Consider the following 25,538-nt stretch of genomic DNA (forward strand, 5'->3'; position numbering starts at 1 on the left):
GGTTTCCAGAGTCCATGAGTGTGCATTGGGTAATAGTTTTCCCCATGAGAGAGCTGCGATTTGAAGCATTAATTAATTTTTATTACTGCATTTACATTATACATAAATTTTAGCAAATTGGCTTTACGCATTATTGAGCAGGCTAAAATGACTTCCCAGTTTGTGACCTTGGACATTTTTATTGTCTGTTTGAAAGTCTCTTCTGCCAAAAGCTGTTGAGAAATTCACATTTGGTCCATGGGCAGGCACATGGGTTCTTAGGGTGAAAGACAGGGGTCTCTCAACATGTTTTCAGATGGGAATGAACTGCTGAATCATGAATTTTTGCCCTCTTTTGTTAGCAGCACGCTGCAGGAACGGGTGTTTCTATAAAATTTTCCATAAAGCAAATATGAGAAAGATTATATATTTCCTTCGACTTCTTTGTTCAGAAGTTGAATTATAGAATCTCTTGTGAGGGCCGTGAAATGGGTCATCTCGGCCCCGTGCAGCTGCTGCGCTGCTGTGCAGTCTCTGGAGTCCCAGTGGGAAGTACTCAGATGTGGGACACTTACCCCTCCACAGGCAATTCCTTTATCTTATGCCAGAGCCTGTTTTTGTGTTGAGCTACAATAAAATGAAGAAACAGAAAGCAGCACAGAGCAGTAGAGAACATTGGGTCCAGGGCCAGGTTGCCTGGCTGAGTGAGCCCCAGCTTTGATGCTCGCTGGCAGCTTGAGCTCAGGCCAGTTAGGGAAGTTCTGCACGTCTCGTTTTCCTTCTCTGGAGTGGCACTCTCACCTGGGGCTGGTGTCAGGGTGCAGGGTGGCAGTGTGCTAAGTGCTTAGGGTATGCCAGCCCGCCATGCTGTCTGTACGCCTGTACGGGCAATAACCAGATGGCCCCTCTTGACTTCTGTTAGCCAGCTCTCACCTGGTGCCAAACCCTCTGTAGCCTAGTAAGCCCTCCTCTATCAGCAGGTCAAAGGTATTACATAGATTTTTTTTTTTTTTTTTGGCAAATTAAATGCTTCCCCCCCCCCCCTTTAAGGCTTTTGTATACTTTTTATAGTTGTATTAGTTTCCTATGGCTGCTGGAACAAATTACATAGATTTAGTACCTTTTAAAAAAGTTGTCTTCTTGGGCTGAAATCTAGGTGTCTGCTGGGCTGGTTTTCCATGGAGGTTCTAGAGGAAAGAATCTGTTTCCGGGCCTTTTCCAGCCTTTAGTGGCCCCCACTGTCCTTGATGCTCCCCCCCTCTTCCATCTTCACAGTCAGCAGTGACCAGTGCAGTCTTGGTTCTGGTTTTTCTGCCTCCTTCTTCCCCTTTCTTGGACCCCTGTGAGTCCAGTGGGCCCATCCAGATAATCCAGAATAATCTATTTAAGGTCAGCTGGTTAGCAGCAACCTTCATCCACCTGCACCTTTATTTCCCTTGTCAGGTAATGTAACCTATTTACAGGTTCCGGGACACAGGAGGAGAGTTGTGAATGCCCTTAGCATGCCCGGAAGAGAAACCACAGGAAGTAATGATTTTACAAGCATGAAAACCCTGTGTCTTCCCCAACTGAGAGGTGACTTTTCATGTTCCTCTGAGGCATAATTTATAGCTCTCTCTCGAGGATTCAAACCACTTTTGGTGATTTATGCTACTTTTCCTTATAGATGGTTTGGTGTCAAATTCATTCTTATGAGTCCTGAAATACTTTTGGATTATCGCATAAGCATAGGAACATTAACAAAATGAATCTGTAGCTTTTGATCATAGATACAAACATTTTCTCCTAGGTTAAAGAGAATATGTGCCTTTATTTTAGACAGCCTGTATTCTTGAAATGCAGAGAGTGAACACTGCAATCTCATCCCGAAAGAGTGCCACTTGTTTTGGGGCGGTTGGGTTTGGACGTAGGTTTCAGGATGAAGCCCTGGCTATGTGTCTTGTTTGAGGCGTTTTCACCAAAGCAGGACGTTGTAGAGTCCTCCGCTCATTCAGTGTCAACTTAATATTGATTCTGTTCTGGTTGCAATGGACTGGTAAGAATTCCAAACTTGAATTTTAAAACACTTTAACGTTAAATACTTTGTGACTTTGCAGTTCTAGGGGACCCAAAGTAAAAGGTTCTGTGCATAAAATGATTGTCAATAAACAGTTCCATTGCCCTTTATGTTGACTAAAGGGAAAACAAATAACATACGGCTATGACGACAGCTCGTACCTGGGCCGACCACGGGGCTGGTTAGCAGCAGCATCACTGCCGGGTCTGTCTGGGCCTGTTCCCAGGCCTGGGTTAGACTCATTTCAGTGATAGCATCTTGAGTCTAAAAAGACTGGCCTACAGGATTCTACTTTTAGTTATAATAGACTTCTTTGAAGAGGAGACTTGCTTTAAAATGGCCATTTTTCTCATTGTCTTATTGTTGGTGATCTAGTATCTAAATGCTACATCTATATCTGTAGTGACTTATGTTGTGTAAATTGGACTTGTGTTAGTGTCTTTTTAACTTTAAGATACTAATTACTTATTCTGTAATTTGGACCCCAAGTTCTTCTGTTTTAAAGATTTTAAGAAAATGTTAAGCAGCATTTGTTGAAATACACTTATGCTTAAATCACTGAAATCATCTTTTTGAATTCTTTTCCTCATGTTTGATTAATTCTTATCTGCTCTTAACATAAATTTTTTTTAATTACATAATTCATACAGAAATATATGCTTGTAAAAATCTCAGCATATGTAGAAATAATTCAGGAAATAGTGAAGGTCCGTATCAGTCATCTGACTACATGTAACAGAATATCCAGTTACAACCGGCATAAATAATAAGACAGGTCCACATAGTCAGAAACCCAGCGCTCTGCCTGCCTTTCTTGGGGAGTGTCAGAACTGGGCTTTCCCCAGCTCGTGGGCTCTTCCCCTGCCAGCTGGGGGCAGGTGCCCAGCGGGTCGGGGCAGCACATAGACTGAGAGCTTACGTCGATCCCTTCAGAGCAAGGTGACTGTCCCCTGACATTTCCCTTCACAGTTGAGTGTCTCCTGCGCCTACTCCTCAGTCACCCCCCTGCCAGAGTACTGCCCTGCACTGATAGGACAAGGGGCAGAGGTCAGCCGTGCTGGTGTGTTCATGCCCCTGGAGCAGCAGGGGCTACAGAGTACTCACATCTCCATGTGTCTGGCCCCTGGTTAGTGATGGGACTGGCAGCGTACGTGTGCACACACACACACACGGATTTATGTTCATGGGACTGTGCTTTGAATTACCTGTTAATTATTTTGATGTCTTCCCCCCTCACCAAAAAAAAGAAGCTTAGTTGTTAAGAAATCTGAATTGACTCTTCTAATAGGCCTCTTGAGTCCAAAAAGTGAACACAGCAAGTTTCTGAACAGGGTTCTCTGAACATGGGCACATCCATCTTAAGGTTCATATTTGCTTTTAGTAGCTGTTTTCTAATAACTGAATCCTTGTTTTTTTCTCTCTTGCCTGTGGGATTAAAACAATAACTCAGGCTGGAAGTTGTTGCTCTTACAGCTTAGACCTCTAAGCTGTAATGATGTTCTACTTAGTGGTTGGGCTGTTTCGGGAAGCTGCAATGTATACACTGTTAATTTAATTACCTGTCACACAAGCTGAGATCTCATTCTTTTGCAGTTTTCCACCTAAGCCCTTCCCTGTCCTCCTGTTTCGTGCTCTGGTTCTCTGTAGCTTGTTTTCAAAGGCATCTCTAATTTTCATGATAATATAGATTTAAGAGTATTGTAATTAATAATAGCCATGTATTCAGATGAAATCATGGAGGCTTTTCTTCATTTTTTGTTCAATGTAGGGCTTTGATGGGTTAGAAGGATTTGACCTTCACATTTAAATCAGGGCACTGTGTCAGTTTGCCAGGGCTGTCATAACAAACGGACACCCACTGGGTGGCTTGAACAACAGAAACTTGTTTCTAACAGTTCTGGTGGCTGGAAGTCCAAGCTCAAGGTGTCAGCAGGGTAGGCTTCTGCAGCCTCTTTCCTTGGCTTGTAGGTGCCACTTACTTGCTGTGTCCTCACGCGGTCATTTCACATCCCCATGTCTCCGTGCGTCCACATTTTCTCTTCTTATAAAGACCCAGTCAGATGGGACCAGGGCCCACCCTGTGGCTCTCACTTTAACTTCATCACCTCTTTCAAGACCTTATCTCCAGATAGTTTCAATGTATGAATTTGGGGTTGGGGGGGCACAGTTCATAACAAGCACTGAGATCAAATGGTCCCGTGTTCAGTCTCCAGTTATTGTCAGAGGACATCTTTGCTCTTGACGGGTGTGCTAATTAACCTATAATATTTAAAAATTAAAATTTGGACACAAATTACATTTGTGTTCCACAACAGAATGTAAGAAAAGTTGTTACTTTAATGTGTCCATTTGTACAAGTTTTACTGTATAACAGGGTTTCCTGTGGGAGAAAGCTTTCCTGGGAGAGCGGGAGGCACGTTGTTTTGTTTACTCTGTGTGTTAATTAGGCATTCGCGTGAGACTTCGTAGCAAACCGAATGAGAGGAGAACGCTTTCGTGTAGTCGCCCACACTTGTACATAAGAAAGAATAGTGATGTTTGAACATTAATCTTGGAACCTTTAAAAGAGGCAACAGAAATTGGCAATCAAAGACAAGAGACCTGACTGAAGGTTTTCTTACTTCAGTGATTTCTAGGATGACTACCAAATAAATGAGCATGATTAAAACAAAAATTGTTTTTGTTTTTACAAAAACTGGAACAATAGTAACCCTTGTGAGTGTTTATTGGGTGTCAGGCCTTGTTCAAGGTTATTTATTGGTGTTGACTCACTTGCGTCCCACCTCAGCCCTGGGGGGGGCGGTGTCTTTCTCCTCCGCTCACTGATGGTCCCGGGAGGGGTGGGGTGGGGTGGGTTGATGGTCTCCGCAGGCTGTTCAGCTGGTAGAGGTGAAGCTGAGATGGGACTCAGGGATTCAGGCTGGCGGCACTGTTGTCACCATGCCCCACCGCCCTCGGGTGCTCATGGCTCAGCTGCCCAGAACGTCATTCTTCTCAGCAGGGACTTGACGTTGTTACGTGGTTTGGGGAGGTTTATTTTTGTTTTTGTTTTTGTAGGTTCACGATAGCAAAACAAGCAAATGTGTTAATGGCCCCCATCAATTCCCCAGGACTCCTTTAAGATCAACAGAAAAGCAGTCCGGAAAGTGGTTTTGCTCATTGTCGGAGGACCCTCTGAGTATAAGAATTAGAGTGACCTATAGTGAAAAGGCCTTTTCTAGCTTAAGTGCAACGGTGTGTCACACTGTCGTTCTATGAGAGCTGGATGGGCTTTTCCATTCTGTAAAGCTGCTGTGCGAGAGCTGAGTGAAAAGCCGAGTGTGTGTGCAGCATGAAGTCAGACACACGGGGTGTGGTGAGGAGGCGGGGCTGACCAGTGTCTGCCAGTGTGGCCCGTGCGCTGGGCGCCTCGGCTCTCAGACCTCACTCACTTCCCTTCTCTGAGGTCGGCTCCAGTTTGTCCTTGCCTGCTAGGGTTAGTGCGGGGACTAAGTGAGAGACTGCGCGGCGAGAGTGTTGCATAGGGTGTGTGCAGGGAACGTGTTCTGTGTGTTTTTGCTCCTGACGTCATTTTGATGAATATAGAGTTTATCTTGATGAAGAAGGTCATGTGCACCTCTCTGGGTCTCCTTTTCCAATTGGAATGTTCTGGCTGCTATCCTGAAGTTGATGAAAGCAGTGGCTGTAGAGCAGGCTTGGGAGTGAAACTGGGTGGAGTTGACGGGGCTCCATCTCTCCTGAGCTCGGTGGCTTTGGGCAAGTTACTCAACTTTTCTGACCCTCCTCCTCCTGGAGGGGAAAATCAGGCCCACCTCACAGAGGTGTCCCGAGGGCTAAGTTAGACCATAAGTGTCAGGTGCTAGGTTTTCTAGAGATCGATTATTTGAAGATATGAGACAGTCTTGTTTTGTGATGTCATTTTACTAAATATGAAATAGTCTAAAATTACCAGTTTAATAAATTTTAGAGCCCGTTTTGCCTACATTTACCTAAAAATGTCCTAACTGGATTTCTCTTTGTTCCTGTCGTAGGTGCTGGAGATCAGAATTTATTTACCTCCATTTACCCAACACTTTCCCAGCAGCTGCCGAGAGAACCGATGGAATGGAGAAGGTACGCATGTTTGTTTTCTGGCTACATCTCCCTCTGTACTTTTTAGACATTTATGTGAGCAAGGGAGGTAGTCAGACTTAAAGCCTGAGTCCTAAAGTGAGCTGTGGAGAAACTGAGGGGCATCACAGCCTGCGGGCCTTCTTCCTTGAGGAATATGTTGATTTTCCTAATGAGACATCGGATGGCAGAAAGAAGACGATTATTTTGAGTGATAGGCCCACTTTTACAGGAACGATTTCTGATCCTTTAAGGGTCATCAGAATGTCTCAAAGACACGGGCCTTTGGGAAAGGAGACACGCACTCAGGCTGCACATTAAGCAGAAGATGGGCCTTTATCTGCGCTCTCCTGAGCAGCGCTGTCCACCCTGAGCCCCCTCCCCGTGCTCTCCTTGCGGGTGAGAAAGTGTGCAGAGAGACGTTTTGTAGAAGTTAGAGAGACCACGTCGGCAGCCCCGGCCGCCCTGCTGTGTTTAGTTGTTCATTGAATGATGTGTTCGAAGGGAATGATTGACTTTGAATTATCTTGTTGGAAAACTGATTTCTGGTAAGCTATCATTTTTAGAAGGTGTTTGGATTTTTATTTGTTAATACAAGTAATCTGATTTGAACAAGGTGGATAAATTTTCTGTTGTTGTTCATGTTCACACGGTTCTGATTCTTGCTACATTGTTCCTTTCTGACTACCAATTTGTATCCAGTGTCATGAAGAATTAGTGAGGCTTTCTGGGGATGACTCACCCAGGGTCTCCATTGAATCTAGTCTAATTTCTGTGCCCGATTGTTGTGTTGCAGGGATGTGTTTAATGACTAACATTCAATATAACTAGTGTGCAGAAGGTGGGAGAATTCTCTTTCGAAAAAATGGCTCAACCTCTGAGGAGACCCAGTGCTGTGAATGAGCTCATTCAGCAAATGGAGGAATTTAATGTCTGCAGAAATGGAGTAATCTGAAAAGGATTTTAAGTAAGAATGTATTATATAAACATTTATAATAGAAAAATAAAGAAAAAAGTGTATCCAAGAAACAATAAAGAGACTTCCAGCCAAGATGGAGGCGTAGGTAGACACACTGTGCCTCCTCGCACAACCAAAAGGACAACAACAATTTAAAAACAAAAACCAACCAGAACTGACAGAAAATCGAACTGTGTGGAAGTCCGACAACCAAGGAGATAAAGAAGAAACATTCATCCAGACTGGTAGGAGAGGCGCAGATGGGCACCTGGGCAGAGAGGACTCGTGGCAAGGTGGCAGCTGGCATACCCAGCAAGGTGGTGATTGTGGAGCGGGGTGGGCAAAGCTGCAGCTGGCCGGCGAGGCAGCAGCTGGTGGACCGGGTGACAGACCACCTGACCCAGAGTTCCAGCGTGGGGAAATAAAGCCTCAAACCACTGATTGAAAACACCTGTGGGGGTTGAGGCAGCAGTGGGAGAAACTCCCAGCCTCACAGGAGAGTTTGTTGGAGAGACCCACAGGGTCCTAGAATGTACACAAGCCCACCCACCCAGGAATCAGCACCAGAAGGGCCCAATTTGCTTGTGGGTAGAGGAGGAAGTAACTGAAATCTGGCAGAGAGCAGAGCAAGTGGTACTGTTCCCTCTCGGACCTCTCCCCCCACAGACAGTGTCACAACACAGCGACTAGCGTTACCCCGCCCTGGTGGACACCTAAGGCTCCGCCCCTTTATATAACACAGCACGCCAAGACAAAAAAAATGGCCCAAATGAAAGAACAGATCAAAGCTCCAGAAAAAATACAACTAAGTGACAAAGAGATAGCCAACCTATCAGATGCATAGTTCAAAACACTGGTAATCAGGAAGCTCACAGAATTGGTTGAATTTGGCCACAAATTAGATGAAAAAGTGAAGGCTATGCTAAGAGAAACAAAGGAAAATGTACAGGAAACCAACAGTGATGGGAAGGAAACTGGAACTCAGATCAACAGTGTGGACCAGAAGGAAGAAAGAAACATTCAACCAGAAAAGAATGAAGAAACAAGAATTTGGAAAAATGAGAGGCTTAGGAACCTCCAGGACATCTTTAAATGTTCCACCATCTGAATCATAGGGGTGCCAGAAGGAGAAGAGGAAGAACAAAAAATTGAAAATTTATTTGAACAAATAATGAAAGAGAACTTCCCCAATCTGGCAAAGGAAATAGACTTCTAGGAAGTCCAGGAAGCTCAGAGTCCCAAAGAAGCTGGATCCAAGGAGAAACACACCAAGGCACATCATAATTACATTCCCCAAGATTAAGCAGAAGGAGAGAATCTTAGAAGCAGCAAGAGAAAAGGACACAGTTACTACAAAGGAGTTCCCATAAGACTGTCAGCTGACTTCTCAAAAGAGACCTTCCAGGCAAGAAGGGGCTGGAAAGAAGTTTTTGAAGTCATGAAAGGCAAGGACCTACATCCAAGATTACTGTATCCAGCAAAGCTATCAATTAGAATGAAGGGCAGATAAAGTGCTTCTCAAAGAAGGTCAAGTTAAAGGAGTTCATCATCACCAAACCCTTATTAAATGAAATGTTGAAGGGATTTATCTAAGAAAAAGAAGATAAAAAGTAGGAACAGTAAAAATGACAGCAAACTCACAGTTACTAACAACAACACCTAAAACAAAAACAAAAGCAAACTAAGCAAACAACTAGAACAGGAACAGAACCACAGAAATGGAGATCACATGGAGGATTATCAACAGGGGAGTGAGAGGGGGAGAGAGGGGAGAAAGGTACAGAGAATAAGTAGCATAAATGGTAGGTAGAAAATAGACGGGGGGAGGGTAAGAATAGTGTAGGAAATGTAGAAGCCAAAGAACTTACATGTATGACCTATGGACATGAACTATAGGGGGGGAATGTGGGAGGGAGGGGTTGTGTAGGATGGAGTGGAGTGAAGGGGGGGAAATGGGACAACTGTAATAGCATAATCAATAAAATATATTTAAAAAAGGGAAAAAAAACAAAGTAGAGAAACTACATAGATTTAATATATGTATTCATCTTCACCTTCCTGAAACTTCACTAAATGAGAAAAAGGACTAAAAAGGCATAAATGCACAAGGACAGAGAAAGGGGGTGGAGATGATAGCAGCAAAGAGGTCTGGACACCTTTTCGGTAGAAGGAAGAGAGGTGGAGGAATTAGGAGAGATAGCTGAGCCCCATGTGTCTGCAGAGGTGGCTCCCTGAAGAGCAGGCAAGTCCCTGACAGGTGACAGGGCCCACCCAGGACTTTGGTAGGCGAGGGCAAGACCAGGCTGGACAGGGAGCTGGCAGAAGGCACAGTTAGATGCAGGGCTCCCGCCGTGTGCCTGCAGGCGTGCGTGGCATGTGCACGCACTGAAACAGCCACAGTGGTCCGCCCGCCAGACCCTGGGGGGCGGGGTTGTCTCTCTGTGGGCAGAGAAGCTCCAGTCCCTTGGGTGTGAGGCACTGCAGAAGGTGGGAGAAGGGCCGTTCTGGAACCAGCGGGTGTAAGTCTGAGCAGGGCACAGCTGAGGCCCAAGAACTCTGCCACATCCCTGCTCCCCAGGCAAGACAGTGAGAACTTGTCTCAGGAGACACTGGCTGGCACCAGGGGCAAGACCTGCCACACTCCCTGCCTTGGAAAACTTTGGGAGAAGGGACTTCACCCAGTTTGGGACCTGGATGTGCTCCTGATCGGAGGTTGGTGTGAGCTCCAGGTGATGTCACCAGGGAAAGGAACTGGTAGGTGACCTGACGTCTGACTGAGTGGGCTGCGCTCAAAGAGCTGTCAGTTCTGTCGTTTTCAAAATGGTGACACTGGGAGCTAAGAATTGAAAAAAGTGCTAAGAAGAAAAGTTAGGTTCTAAAGCTACTGTAAGAATAGGTGCTATTTGGCCTATTAGTGAACAGAGTTTCTGCATTTAATAATATGGGCGACACTTGTGATAGAGCCATTGGGAATGGGGAGGGGGAGGAGGAGGGGGTGCGACAGACTGCTGAATCTGCATCCCCCGTCACCCACGGTGGAAGATCGGGTCTACAAATAAAGTGCCTGGGGAGATGCAGTGGGTGGAATTGTGGTCCCCAGAGGCTGAGTCTGTCTGGGACCAGTGGATGTGGACCTTACTTGGAGTAGGAGTCTTTGCACATACAGTCCAGTTGAGGATCTCACTATGAGCTCATCCTGGACTTGGTTGGGCCTCAAAGCCAATGACAAATGTCCTTAGAAGACACAGAAAAGGAAAAGACACGTGAAGATGGAGGCAGAGGTTGGAGCGATGCATCTACAAGCCAAAGGACGCCAAGGCTGGACAGAAAGCAGGGGAGAGGCAAGGAAGGAATTTTCCCTCTGAGCTCCCAGGGGGCACCAGTCCCACCAACACCTTGATTTCGAATCCTTGGCCTCCTGAAATGTGAGAAAATGAGTGCCGTTTTAGACCCTTAGGTTTGTGGTGCATTTTTAATGGCAGCTCTAGGAGAATAATACGTAGGTTACGTACAGAAGACGAGGTAGGCACCTGCGCTTGTGTGTGTGTGTGTGTGTGTGTGTGTGTGTGTGAGAGAGAGAGAGAGAGAGAGAGAGAGAGAGAGAGAAGCTGACTCATCATATTTGACGTTAGAGTGTGTCTATATTACTTTGATAAAAATTCAAAACTAACTGATTAGATTTTGGAGATAAAAAAGCTTGAAGCACAAACTTTGCTGGATTCACTGAACAGCCGTACAGCTGAAGGGCAAGCTAGTGAGTTGAAAGACCAAGCTTAGAAATGCTAGGTTTAATGCTCGGAGCTGGAGACGGAAAGCATGGAAGAAAAACCGAGACGTGGAGGGTCAATCCGGAGGTTTCAGTGTCCTTCCAGTAGGTGTTTCAGAGGAGAGAGCAGAGGATGGATATTTGAAGAACTAACAGCAGGGTTTTCCCAGAAGTGATCAGAGATTTCAGGAGCCTGCAGAAAGTCAAGCGGAAAGAAAGCAAACAGAAAGCCATGCCAAGAAAACAGAGAAAAGGGAAACCGAATTTGCATCTCTCTCAACATGTAAAATACAGCATAAAATAGAACATTTAAGGACAATTTTCTCCAAGTATTGAGGGAAAATACCTCTGAGCCGAGAACTCGTGCAAGAGGGAAAGCTGCATCAGCGCCTGCCTCCGTGGGCCCTGGAGGAGACAGGGTGCTGAGAGACTTCAGCCTCGGGGGGCTGGCTGGGGCCCAGGGTGGCCCGGGGCCCTGCTCCGCCACACCGTGCTGCACACACAGCCACCTGTGTCACTCCAGAGATGGTCGGGAAGCAGTGCAGTGAATGATGACATTTTTAGACGTGTATGATCAGAAACCCTGACACCCTGTCTGAAATACTGAAAGGATGCATCTCAACCAGAGGAAAAATGAACTCAGAATTCACAAGGTGAAAGAAGTAGCTGCCAACAAACAAGTCATAAAATATTTCGCTGAAGTTAAGGTATCAATCCTTTTAAAAATGAAAAAATCTAAAATTCCAGATGTGTGGAAGAAAGCAGAGAGAAGGTATACTGTCTTTCTTGTTTCATTCAAGGAGGATACATTTTTTTCCTTCAAGATTTTATGTTCAGAGAGAGGGAAAGGGAGGGAGAAAGAGAGGGAGAGAAACAGCAATGTGCGGTTGTCTATCGTGTGCCCCCCACTGGGGATCTGGTCCGAAACCCAGGCATGTGTCCTGACTGGGAATCGAACCAATGACCCTTTGGTTCACAGGCTGGCACTCAATCCACTGAGCCACGCCAGCTAGGGCTACGGCTACATGTTTACTTTAATCTTCAAAAGAAAATGTACATTTATGTATATTGAAATAAAAATGTAACCAACAGCAGAATAGGGATAGATGATTAAGATGGAAAAAGGAAATTTGATTAATCTCACAAAGCACAGAAAAAAAAATAGCCTGCAAATAGGATATTGACAAGTTCATGTGTGATACTGGTCACATTCAACATGGCTGGTGTCAGCTTGTTAAACACAGATGCTCCTGAGCTTGGAGACAGAGCCTCTAGAGGTGGAAAATAAGTCTTGGAAAAAGACACAGGTGACAGAATTTATTTTTAGAAGTATAACTACATAGCACCCATATCTTCTGATAGCCTTAGGTTAGATGTTTGTAGCTGGTGGGTTTCTGTGTTCTTGCCTCTTGGGGTGGGAAAAGGGAGGAGGGTGGTCACCACGGTTTTATTTGTGTTCTGCAGACAAAACCTGTTCTCTTTCACCAGATGATTCTCTCTTCTGGATAATACAGGAGACAAAAGTCCTGGTGCAGTTTAAAGCTTTCATAGTTTCAAATTGCACTTTTGACATTTGGGAAACTTTTCTTCTTTTCCAGTGACTTAAAGATGAAGTTAAACTCCAAGTAAGGTCCATTTTCCCCGGAAGTCTGTGTTGTTGGGAATAGCCTGGTTAGATAGCATGTTCCTCTGCATGCGTGCGTCACTGAGTAAACGAAAGATGCTATGGATAGATAGCTTTGATGTGTAGTAGTCTACATGTGCTTCTGAACTCATGGAAATGATTATGTTCTTGTTGCATTTTTTCTTTCCACTGAACGTTCGTCAGTTGCTTTTCTCATTGGCTGTTAAAATTGTTTGCAGGTCCTACGGCCGGGCTCCCAAGATGATTCACCTAGAATCCAACTTCGTGCAGTTCAAGGAGGAGCTGCTGCCCAAAGAAGGAAACAAGGCCCTGCTCACCTTCCCCTTCCTTCATATCTACTGGACGGAGTGCTGTGTAAGTGTCACTAGGGGCATGTCTTGGAATCGGGTTAAGACTCACGGGTCTAGGTTTTTCTAAGACAACTACAGTTTTTTGTATGTTCTCGCTGGCGCCCCCTTTCCTCTGGTGTTCTCTCATCTCCATCCCTCAGCCGCGTGTGTGGCTTTTTGCGTCTTTCCGCTCCGGTGCAGTGCGTTGCCCTCGTGGCAGTCGGCCAGCGCAGTCTCACTTCCCGTGTTCGGGTTCTGTGAGCCATCTCTGTGCCCCAGCGACCACTAGGTATTTTCACTGTTTACTCTCAGCCTTGTTTTCTCAACCTCCTGTGTTCCCCGTCACGGCAGATAGTCCTTGTGTGTCTGTTGCCGGTTGGTAGACTTTCTGTGGGCCAGGGCACTGTGTCCTTCCCCACGATCCGTGCCTGTCACGGGAGGCCCTCCCTCACTGCCCATCCAAGGAGTGCGTGCTGCTGCTGATGGCCTTTGCTTGTACTTGGCTGTGGTGTGTTCGTGAGTCCAGGAAGAACTTTATGTTCTTGACAGGATTCTTCTGTTTTGAATTAATAGAAAGTTTTGTGGGTCATTTCTTCCTGTCTTTTTTGACTGTACTAAAGCAAACATTTAGCAATATACAAAATACCTAAATCATTGCATGGCATTTTAACCTGAATCTGAGAAGGCAGGGGCAGTTTTTGTAATTTTGATGAGAATGAACTCAAAGCTCATGCCGGTTTCCCTGGACTTTACCCCATACATCTTTTGCTTTTGCTCAGTGACACGTGTGAGAAGTTGTCTATCAGGGGAATGCATCATAGACTCAACCCCCAGGGCTCTTATCGGGGCTGGTCACGTGGCACCCCTGCCCAGCACGTCCCAAAACTCCAGACTCCCAGAGGGAGACCAGGTGTCAGCACGGCCATCGTGTCTGCACAGACGGTTTATGCCCAGTGAGGCACTCGCATCACATGTGCTGATGAGAGCCTCCCGAAGTCCACGTTCCCAGGTGCCGGCCCAGGCCAGCCTTGCGAGCAGGCCTAGAGACAGCCGCCCCAGGCCTGGTACCTCTTCCCTCTCCAGCCCTCGGTGGTAAAGTCAGATTCGATTCGTGGTCAGGGGATGGTCTGGTTTCCCCTTGTTACGAGTAAGCCACCTCTGGGAGCCACTTCAGGACAGTGTTCACACCGAGTGTTCGAACGACAGTGTTCTTCTCCTCATCTAGTGTTTGCACCGAGATTTCGCCCCCGGGTGATTCTTCCTGAGCGGTCTTTACCAAGGGCTGCAAATGCCACTCTCCCGAATTTACCAGCCTGTGCTCTACTCTAGGAAAGAGCCTGCGTGGGTTTTTGTTTAATTTAGTGCTTTACAGTCAATTAGCCTTACTTACTTGATGTTCAAATTTCTCAGATGTGGCCAGTGAAGGTCACTTCAAACTGGCTCCTGTGTCCCCTTGAGCATTTTCTAACTTTCTGGGACAGTAAAGATGTTCTAGGTTCCTATAGTTTGCTATCTTTGTCCTGGAATCAGCCACGTCTTCACAGAGCACTGTGTCCTTTGCCACCGTGGAGCGCCCCTGCTTCCTGCCTTCCTGTTTGTGGACAGAGCTAATGCAGGATATCTCTAGAGATCAGAGTGGATACTGATGCCGCGGAGTCTAGCCTGGCCCCACAGGGCTCTTTCTGGCCTTGTCCACTTGGTGTTTGCACTCACCTCACTCTCGACACCATCCACACATCTGCTGCGGCCTGGTCCTACTGTGAGCATAACAGTTTCACAGTTGCTGCACCTGCGCTACAGCTGGAAGCAGACCTTCTAAGAAGAGTTCAGCAGCAGTTTGCAGTTTGCACTCTCCTAGCCGGACGGGGACGCTCGTTCCTGTCTGCTTGGGCTAGCCCTCCCCGGCCTTTGTCCTTTTAGCTTTCCCTAGCTTCTCTTGCCCGTGTGTTTTCACATGGGGTTGCTCTCCATGATATGTTCTAGTTGGCTATTTTTGGTGTATATGAAGGCTCTTGATTTTTTCATGTTAACCTTGCTGAATTCTTCTATTGTTTGAGTTAGTGTTATCATTGATTCTCCAGGCCCCAGTAGGGTTTTCCAGATACCATGTCATCTGCAAATGGAGATAGTCTGACCTCTTCTTTTTCAGTTCTATGCTTCAAACTGTTTTCTCTGTTCTAAGACATTGTTAAGTGGCAGTGGAGATAGCGGGCACCTTGCCTTGTTCCTGGCCTTGGTGGGAATGCTTGCCATGCTTCCCTGTTCAGTAAGATGTGGGCTGTAGGGACAGAGGTAAGTTTATATGAGCATGTAAAGGAAGTTCCATCCATTCCTGCTTTTTCAGGGTTTTATTAGAAATACATCATTGAATTTTGTTAAAGGCTTTTTTAGACACAGTGGAGATAGTCATATGATTTTTCCCACTTAGATCTATTAAAATGTTGAATTACATTAATGGCTTTCTTATTATTGAGCCATGCTTACATTCCTGGTAGAAATCCCTCTTGGTCAAAGTATTATTTTCTTAATGTGATTTAGGTGTTTGTTCGCTTCATGTAGGATTTTTGCAGCTGTATCCACAAGTGATTGGTCTCCACCTTTTTTGTGCTCTTTTTCTCAGGTTGCAGTACCAATGTTATACTTGATTCATAAAAAGAATTTTGAAGTTTTTTTCCCTTCTGTTTCTGAAAAAACTTATATGACACTGGGACTCTGTGGTCTCTACGGTTTGGTGACATTTTCCTGTGAACCCATCTGGGCCGGCACTCTTTGTGGGGTAGTTCCTAGACCACTTCCTGAATCTCCTCCTTGGAATTTGGTCTGTTTTAGCCATTTGTCAATTTTGATAAGCTGTTTTTTTCTTAGAAATTATATATTTAGTTAAGTTCTAAAGTTTACTTTTATTGAGGTCTGTGGTCTTTTTTGACTTGTAAAATATGCTGCGTCCAAAATATGCTGCATCCATAGCTGGTCCCACCATGGCTCCTTACCCTGTGTGTATGCTTTCTCCTGCTTTTCCCCGATGACGTCAGCGAGCGGCTGGCTCTTCCTCCCGGAGAACCGGGGTTTCTTTATCAATCTGCTATACTCTTCGTCTGCTTTCTACTTTATTAACTTTTTCTTTCATTTTTCTTGTTTTCTTTCTTTTGTTATGTTTTACTTTGTTCTTGTTCTGTTCTGTTTTTTTTTTTTAAGCTGGGATTGCATTTATTTTTACTCTTAAATTTTTATTGCTATGGGTATATAAAGATAAGAACTTAAATATACTCCAGTGTTCTATCATTATTTTTTGGTGTTCTCTATTTTCTGTTTGTGTTGCCTCTTTCAGCCAGTAATTTAACAGAAAGCTTTTAAATTTCCAGTAAGAAAGTTTAAAATTTTTAAAAATTTCTAATTTTATTGCATTATGATCAGAGCATTGGGTTTATATCTGCTTTATGAAACCTGTTTTTTCTCTATGACCTAATAAATGATCAGTCTTTGTGGATGGTCCATGCTCGTTTGAGAATGTGTTTTCTCTATTTTCAGGCATTTGTATTAAATATGTGTTCATAGAAATCTCTTGCTGCTTCTGTTGTTTATATCATTTACATTTTAATGTTTTGTCTGCTTGACCTGTCTTTAGCTGACAGTGGTATGTTAAAGCTTCTCTACCGAAATGTTTCTAATTCTCTTGCATCTTCTGCAGTTGCTCATTTATAAAGGAGGTTGATGTATTATTTAGTGCATAGGTATTTGTAACCAGTATAATTTTTATGGAATGAAATATGTCATTTAAAAAATGGTTTCTGAGTAGTATATCTTGTTTAGAAAGGCCTTGTCTATCTGGAGATTACTGATTTTCTCCTGTATTTTCTTTTAATTTGTGCTATAATTTCATCTGTGTAACTTCAGGTGATTTTTGTGTATGTTAGGAGCTATAAGGATTTGAGGCCTAATATTACAGTGTAAATATGTAGCAAATTGACCTAGCTCATTTTATATTTGTTTGTCTTTTTCCCACTAATTGAAAAATATCTCCGTCATTTTAAACCAAAATCCTACATGCATAATATTCTGGACACTTCAGTTTTATTGATCATTGTCTAATCTGTGCCAGGATTGGACTTCTAATTATTACATTTTTATAATGTGTATTGATATCTGTTATTTTAAAATAAATCCCTTCATTAGTGTACATTTTCTCTTCCATATAAACTTTAAGTCAGATTGTTAGGTGTACAAATTTTATTTTCCAAAAATGCCTGTACCAGTACATCCCATCCACACCTCTTCTGTCCATGGCAGGGACGGCTCTCCATGGAGAGGCCAGGTCTGTGCTTCCTCTTGTGGAGTCCATGGGCCTCTGACTGGCAGAAGGGACACTGTGACTTTTGAGACTAAGTCATAAAAGGTAACTTATCTTCTACCGGGTCCTCTAAGGATGCTTGCTGTCAGTGGTAGAGCCCAGCTGCCATTCTGTGAGGAAGTCAAGTTCAGCCACGGGAAGGCCATCTGGGGGTGCAGCCCCAGCCCCAGTGGGTCCTGGCCCCCCAAGCTAACATCCACCAGCAGACAGGTGATGCCTTCCTGCTCCACCTTCAAACCCCACAGCTGACACCAGGGGGCACTGACGAGCTGTCCCGCAAGTCTAGGTTGTGGGTTGGTGAGCAGAGTAAATGTTCTGGACCATTACAGATTGTATGCTGTTCCAAAGCCGCAGGTAACTGGAACAGCAGTCCAAAAGAAAAAGGGAAAGACTGGAGGGCTTTTGATTGTGACTGCCTTGAATAAGTTGTAGATTAATGTGAGAGGAATTGGTGATCACGCATCTTCTTGTCTGCAGACATGGTTTGTTTCTGCCTTCTTTCTACCTTTTTTATGTCCTTTAATAATGTGTCGCAATGTTTTTCACAGAAGTCTTGTATTTTTATTATTGGAATTTTTGTGGGCATTATGAATGAGGTGGGTTTTTTTCCTTAAATTGCATCTTCTAATAGGGAGCCTGTATTTTTTGTTGTTGTTTTAGGGTTTTTGCTCATTTTGTTTTATTATCTATTAGGAAGAGTTTCCTGGAGCAAATAGATAATATTGAGGATTTTAAATTTAAAAGTAAACTCTTTGTTGTGTCATTTCAGTACAGTAAGCTCTCACTCACGTCATCAGTGGGTTCTGGGAACTGCAGGAGAGCGGTGTGTAAGGAAACCAGGCTGACCATAGGTGACGCACACAGGAGTTACGTTGCTATTGCGCCCTGCCAAACAGCGCTGAAGAAAACGGAGGGTGTTGCGTTCCCGGAGGACTCGCTGTGGTTGCTATAGTGTTCGTGCACATCTGTGACTCAGCCTCCTTCCTTCTAGTCGCACCCGACACGCAGCGTGAGGACCGCCTGGTGGAGCGTCTTCTGTTTCCCCCCTGCCGCCAGGTTGTTGTGTCATGGACCCCGCAGCACGCAGTCCCGTGTTATGCTCTAACAGTCAGTCCTGTCTTTACCCTTGTCGGTGGGCTCCCCTTTCCACTGCTTCCCTTCCTTCGCGTCTGCCCAGTTGGCAGGTGGTGTCCGTTCCCTCTGCTGCAAGGACTCCTGTCGGTCATGGGTCACTTCAGCTTTCATGTCTCCGAGAAAGTAGTTTGCCTTTATTTTCGGAAAATGTTTCACTGGTGATAGATTTCTAATTTGAAAGTTCTTTTTTTTCTTTTAATGCTTAAAAGACCTTGCTCTATTGTCTTTTGTTTTCCAAGTGTCTTTTTTCTTTTGGTGGTTTAAGACTTTTTTCTTTATCCATGGTTTTAGGCAGTTTGAGTGTGGTATGTGTTGGTGTAGTTTCCAGGTTTCTGTGCTTGGGGTTTTTGGGCTTTTGGGATTACAATTTTGGTCAAATTTGGAACATTTTTGCTCATTTTTTCTTCACATATTTTTTCCGTATCTCCTTTTTTCTCCTCCCCTTTGGGGACCCCAGTTGCTTATATGTTAGGCCACTTGAAGTCTCCCAGGTTGTTAATGTGGTGTTGACGCTTTATGAGTGTTTTCCTCTCTGTGTTTCATTGGATAATTTTTGTTTCTGTGTCTTCAGGTTGTCTGATCTGCTCTTAATACTCCCCAGCGTGTTTTCCAGTCAGCGTTGTGGTTTCGTCTTCAGAAGTTCCATGGAGGTGTCTCCCTCCTCCTTTTAAAAATATGTTTCATGGCTCTGCTTCACATCTTGAACGTATGCAGTGTGGTTACCAAAACTATTTTAACGGCTTTGTCTACTAATTTTATTATCTGCATCATTACTGAATTTACTTCTACTGATGGATTTTTCTACATATTATGGACCATATGTTCTTACCTGGCAATTTTTTATTGGATGCCAGACATTATGGATTTATTTTGTTCAGTCCTGGTCTTTTTGTAAGCCTAGAATTTTCCCCGAGCTTTAACTAAGTTAAATTTGATCCTTTTAGGAATGGCTTTTATGTGTTGGTGGGGCTGGAGCAGTGAGCAGTTTAGGACTAATTTTTCCTTACTTTCTGAGTTCTCCACCTGCTGCCCTGTGAATGAGGAGGTGTTTCGCTCGGGCCTGTGAGAATAGGCACTGTTCCCGGCCCCCTGTGGGCATCTTATCCTGTCTGATGGGTCTCTCCACGGCTCTGGGTGCTGCCTACGTGCATGTGCTCACCAGTGCCCTGCTGAGTACCCGAGGGCGCTGTGCAGGCCCCCAGAGTTCCTCACGCTGCTCTGTCCTCTAGTGCTCCGGCTCCTGTGAAGCAGCTGCCTTCATCCCTGAGGGCTCTTCAGCCCCGCGCCCCCCCCCCCCGCCCCCCCCCCCCCCCCCCCCGCCTGTGGTCAGGCCTCCCCAGGCCTCAGCTGTGCTGCTGTCAGGGTGCGCCCCACCATGGCCCTCTCTCGGGAGTGGTCCTTCACTGCCTGACGCCCAGGCTTTCGGAAGGCCTCGATTCATGCTTTCTTGGGGGGAGGGCAGGGAGGTTGTCTCATGTGGTTGTGTCAGTCTGGTCCCTGTCACTTCATCTTGTCTGGAAGTGACGGTCCCATTCATTGATTGGTGTCATACACTCTCGTTGATTTCTAGTGTCTGGAATGTAATTCCTCAGTATCATTTATTTTAATGCTCAGGCTGCCCCAGATTCGGCCTCTGCGACCTTTGGAAATGCCTTCACTGTCCGAGTGCTCCCTCACACAGGGCTCCGGGGTCCTTCCCCTGTTCTTTCCCTGCCTGAGCCCTGGGTCAGCTGTTCTCCAGGGACCCTGGTTTCTAAGTGGAAAATTGTACTTGGAAACCAAGATCTAGAGCCAGATGTGCTGTTTGCCATCGATCCATCTCAGTGACATAGTTGGAGAAGGCATGCATGCCACCTGCATATCCACCTACACCTGTATTTCCGCGTGTAGCTCTGTGCGCGCACAGACACATGCGTGTGCACGCACAATCCACTTCCAGTCCTGCCCCACAGGGTTGCTGCAGTTCCTTCCTTTCCACATGTGTCGCTCCCTTCTCTGAGACCAGAAGCCAGGCACTCGTTGTCCTCCAGATGTCTGCTCATTCGAGTGCTTGCTCTCGTGGGCACCCTCCCTGCCACTGTGTCCAGCTCCCCCACAACATGGTGTCCTCTGCTCTGGAGCAGACGCTCGATGCTGGATCGTGCCCTTCTTGCTTCCCCTGACCCACAGCACCCCCAGGAAGGCCCTCGTCCTGCTCGGCCTCGGACACCTCGTGCCAGCGCCCCAGTCCTTCGTCTTGGGGTCCCGCACCTCGTGCTGTGACGCCCTCATTCTGCTGGGCTCTGAGGCTTGGGCGGCTGCTGCTCACTTAGGCCCCCTTCTTGCCCCCCACCGTGGATACCTTTCCCTTCCTCCCTGCTAAGGGTTCTTCTGCCATTAGCCTTGTTTTCCTGAGGGACCCTTAACCTCACAGGCTCACCTGTGCTCCTCTTCTGGAGAGACGCTTGAGTCTTCTTAGCGCCGCTCCCTGTGTGCTCACTGTCGCGAGTGACAGGCTGGACCGTACACTCCTGATTTCCCCAGGGCTTTGGGGGACTCTGCCCCGCCTGCCGTTTAGTGAGGTCCCTTCCCGAGTCCCTGCACACCACCTGCCCTGCAGAGTGTCTCGGGGTGTGCAGGTATCCACTCTGGGGGCGGCAGTGCCTGCTGGGGTAGAGAGCTGGGGTGAGGGTGGGGCTGGGGGGGTTCAGGGCACCTGGAACCAGGCCCTGTGGTTCTCAGTTCTTTGCTGCTCCTTGGCCCATGGGGCCTTGTGATTTGTGTTCACTCTTTGCTTGGAAGCGCTGGGGTCTGTGGCATTTTGGTTTCACCCTCCAGGTGGGATGGTGCATTTGGGCTCCTAGAGTTCCCATGGAACACCAGCAGTCTAAAATCTGATTTCAAGTCCTAAAAACTGCCATTCTATGGAGAATACATAGTGTATGAGTATGAGGACAGTGATTCACAGAAAATTGATTTAGGCAAGATGGAATTTTGCTTAAATTTTAAGTTAAATGTTTTTACAGATTACATTTGCTTCTAATTTAAACCAAGGACATAGTTTTTAAAATTAGGCTAAAAATTGTAAATACTGCCTTTTGGAACTTCTCACTTATTGATTAAACCAAAAGTAGGACTGGATACAGAATTTGAAATTGAACTCATTCATAAATCAGTCAGTCAATCAGTATAGATCTGCAGGGGTCGTTATTCAAGAAAGACTAGAAGATTAGTGACCGTATGGGCAGGATAATGAGGACTCTTCCATTAAAAGAGGGGAAAGTAGCTACTAAGTATAGTTTTTCAAGGTTTTTAAATGCCTAATTTTGAAATGAATTAGGTATCTTGGTTTTTAGATTTTCATGCTGGATCTTCTAAGTGCATCTATAGAGCTTGCAGGCAATTATAAGTAGAGATACAAATAGCAAGGGCAATTTCTGTGTCCCTGCTTCTGTCTGGAAGAGACTGAGGCTGGACTCGCTGGCTTTGGTGCGGGCTGGACATGCTCTTTGGCAGGCGGATGTGTAGAACTCGGAGTTGGAAGCAGCATTGACTTTCAGGACCAGGACAGCGGTCCTGTCAATTCTTGCGAATCAGAATAGCTTTTAAGAAGCTTCAGATAGTCCTCTTTCATTGGGTTCCCATCTGAGGCTGCCTTGCCCCACGTGTGGCCTGCGAGTGACATGGAGTTTGAAGTGGTTCTAGGGGTTGGCAGAGAGCTGAGGGGCTGTGGAGGGACCTGCTGGGAAGCTGGCCCTGGCCCTGCTGTGGCAGGCAGCCCACCGTGGTGACAGGCAGCCTGCAACGGAGGATCTGCTCGCCTCCCCCATCCAGGCGGAGCCCACGACAGTGCTTGGGCACAGGGCCTGTGGCTGTGCTGACCTGGGTTTTAAAGTCCCAGCTTGCCTAGCTGACTGTGTCACAGTGGGCAACTTCCTGAGCTGTCTGACTCTCAGTCTCTTCCTCTGTGACATGGGAAGGTCTTCCCTCAGTGTCCCAAGTATTTGGGGATAACATAGAGGCCGTGCCCAGAGACCTGCAGGGTGGCTCCGCGCTGGGTGGCTCCACGCTGGGTGTCTCCTGGAGTGTCCCCAGCCTGGAACTATAAAGTGCTGTGGCTGCTGTGTTCTCTATTACTAGACACATTTTGCCATATAAATGAAAGGGATTGATTAACTTGCTTTCACAGTGACTTATTTATTTTTAGGATACTGAAGTGTATAAAGCTACAGTAAAAGACGACCTTACCAAGTGGCAGAATGTTCTGAAAGCCCATAGCTCTGTGGACTGGTTAATAGTGGTAGTTGAAAATGATGCCAAGAAAAAAAACAAAACCAACATCCTTCCCCGAACTTCTATTGTGGACAAAATAAGAAATGATTTTTGTAATAAACAGAGTGACAGGTAAGTGATCTTTAATTTCACCTCATTGGGCTGATTCCTGCATAATACAGATTACTGGCTTGGGGTACTGATACGTGTGTATCCTGAACGACTGTGGTGTGCCTGACTCTGGAGTGTGTGACGGGGGTGCTGAAGGGAGGACGGAGTCCCTCTTGGGCTGGAGTTCCTGGTCTGGTAGCTGAAGCCTGCACACAGACGCCCCCGTGGAGAGGCCACACACACAGTGGGGCCCCTTTCTGAAGCGTGGTAATAACGGGTGTCAGCGTAACGAGGGCTTGGAGGAGTCTTGCCGTTCTTGCATGCAGCAGGACTCCTTAGAAACAGGCATTACACAGTGCTGGCCCCCCTCCTTCGGAATCTGTCAGTGGGCCGCCAAAGCCTTGGTGGAAACTGTTGCGCGGACTGACTCCCCTCTTACTCGCCCCCTCCCGCGCAGATTCTGTTCTCTCTCCTGGGGGTGGTGCACTTCTTTCTTTTCATTGTGGCCATTCCAGGCTGTGCTGGCCAGCATGTGTCTCAACGCTGTAAATTTGGGTCTGTGTTGCGTAGTTTGGTACTTCAGTTCACCCAGGTCCTGCGGGTGAGTGGGAAGCGCGGTCCCTGCTCCTTTACACTGTGGTGTAGTGGCAGAGACGGGCATCGCCTCACACCAAGCTCACCACAGCTGCAGCCACCACTGTCGCAAATGCTAGACCAAGGGTTCTGGGGTGTGGCAAGAGCCCGGGAGAGGCGCCGGCCTGCTCTGGGTCTGGGAGTGGGGGGTGCTGCCCCGGAGATGCAGCGGTGGCGGGGCTCAGGAGTGAAGGACACGAAGGAAGAGTTCCTGAGAGTTGGCTGGGAGTACCAGCCGGACTGCCACGTGGCTAATGTATTCTGTGTCTGCGTCCTGTGTCAGGGTCACCCAGTGAATTGACAGTTCTTTAGGGGAAGGAGCCATATGTGGGCTTCCTTTTCCGTAATGTTCAAACTTGCTTTATTTATAGTTTGGATAAAATGTTAGATCGTTGAGCTTATGGTTTATCTTTGAGAAATTTCATGTAATTTGGACTTGGGGGAGTTTTTCCTTAGGGTTGTCTATTCACAAATTAGTTGTCCCAAAGGAGTCAGTTTAAGAGCTTAGCAAGATGCTCCATAACTGAGTGGCCTGTCCCTCTCTGTGACTCAGGGACACTACTGTTTTTGTTCTCAAAGTAGGAAGAGCAGGGAGCTGGAAGCCTGGAGGGCAGAGGGGAAGCGTAGCCGCTATGGAATAAGGAAAATCCCGTGCAGTGGCCTTGGAGTGGTTTAATAAAGCAAAAGAAATGTTTGTGTGGGATTTTGTTAGGTAAATAAGTTGGTGTTAATAGAGTGTATTAGTCTAAACTTGTGAAACATTCAAATTCGTAGGATAACTTTTTTGAAGTGCCTGTTGATTACTTTTAATACAATTGTTATCTAATTGCCAAAAGTATGTTTCTGCTGAGCCCATTTAAAACTAACTTGCATTTAATGACTATCCTTTATACGTAAAATTTAACTTACCAAAATTTTTAGCATTTTATCTCCAATATTTAAACGTGTCTTCTAACACTTTGATTTTCATTAATTTGCAAAGCTATCTCTGACAAATCTGTATTTTTTCATGTAAAAACTGAGTCAGATTTTCATAAATTTGAATTTAGTAACATCGTTATTGACAATTATTTTATTAGACAGTATAATTTCTGCCTTTGGAAATATTAGAACATCTGGTCCTGAAGTGGCTTACAATTTTTTAAATTTCTAGTTACAGATATTTATAGGTTTGTTGTAGAATTGCTAGAAAAAGGCAGAGAGCAGAAAGAAAATAGATATTAACTCTTAGTACTCGGTATGTGTCTTTCAGATGTTTTCTCTTTATATGTGTGCACGTGTGCATGTGATGTGCTACGGATGCATGGTTTGTACTTGCCTTTTTCACTAAATTCCTACATTGTGATAGTTTTTTCTTTGACAGTAAATGTATTTCTACACCTTTATGGTTAGTGAGTTTATGATATTCTGTACTATTAATGTACTGTAAGTTACCTGCACTGTCCTCTGCTGGGCTTATAAGTTATTGGTTATTTATTATAAACAACAATATTAAATACTGTTCTAGCTCCAATGTTGTGTAGATCCTTATTATTTCCCTAGAATAAATCCCTGAAAGGAGAATTACTTGGAAAGGGTTTATGCTTTTTCGGTCACTCGGTAAGTATTGCTTGTGGACTGTCCGTGCCACCGGCTGTCCCAGGGCCTGGCAGAGGCCCCGGCCTGGAGCTCCTTGTTGCCCTGTGCCTCTGAGCAACTGCCTAAGACAGCTCGGGACTCTGGGGATGTGGCTCTTCTCCAGCTGGCCCCCACCTCCCCTGACTTGAACTGTTTTGGATTCTCCCTTTCTGAGTTAAGCGTCTAGGCTTAATGTGAATTTCTTCAGCGTAGTGCTTTTTTATTATAAAAAGATCTAGTAACACGGAAAGTTGAAAGGCATTATCACCGGTAGAGAAAGTAACGAATGCATTGCCTGGTAAGCACCAGGCCAGAGACATATTGCTTTGGTGGTGGCATCTGTGTCAGTTTTCTTTTCCATCTACCCCTGTAGGTGTAGGGTCTCTCTGTGTCTCATGCTGGGTCCGATCAGGAATAATGCTGATGGTTACAATCCTTGAGAGGCCCTTAAGTGTAAACTGCTGAACTGGTAGATTCTAGCAGCTCATATGGTGAATAAACACATTAGTCTTCTGGGTGGGGAGGGCTTTGGGGTGAGCTGGCTGGACTTCTCTGTCTTTTGGTGAAGAAACCTTGTCCAGGACAGGGCGGGAGGGTGGGT

The 25,538-nt window shown here is 45.7% G+C and overlaps 1 protein-coding gene across 5 annotated transcripts in view; it reads left to right on the forward strand.

The window, feature by feature from the left end:
• The window catches only part of TRAPPC10 (trafficking protein particle complex subunit 10), a 93,138-nt gene that overhangs the window by 13,829 nt on the left and 53,771 nt on the right, over positions 1–25,538 (forward strand). For 2 of the 5 annotated variants that reach the window (XM_024562087.4, XM_071220542.1), the window contains exons 2-4: positions 6,067–6,148; positions 12,733–12,868; positions 22,512–22,708. In XM_024562087.4, coding sequence (XP_024417855.2) covers positions 6,067–6,148; positions 12,733–12,868; positions 22,512–22,708 — 415 coding nt within the window. Of the gene's footprint in view, positions 1–6,066; positions 6,149–12,467; positions 12,495–12,731; positions 12,869–22,511; positions 22,709–25,538 lie in introns of those variants that run through there. The other 3 variants (XM_045196315.3, XM_045196319.2, XM_053917585.2) reach the window with 3 other exon arrangements.

This window comes from Desmodus rotundus, chromosome 2, assembly GCF_022682495.2.
Source record: "Desmodus rotundus isolate HL8 chromosome 2, HLdesRot8A.1, whole genome shotgun sequence".
NCBI classification, from domain to species: domain Eukaryota; kingdom Metazoa; phylum Chordata; class Mammalia; order Chiroptera; family Phyllostomidae; genus Desmodus; species Desmodus rotundus.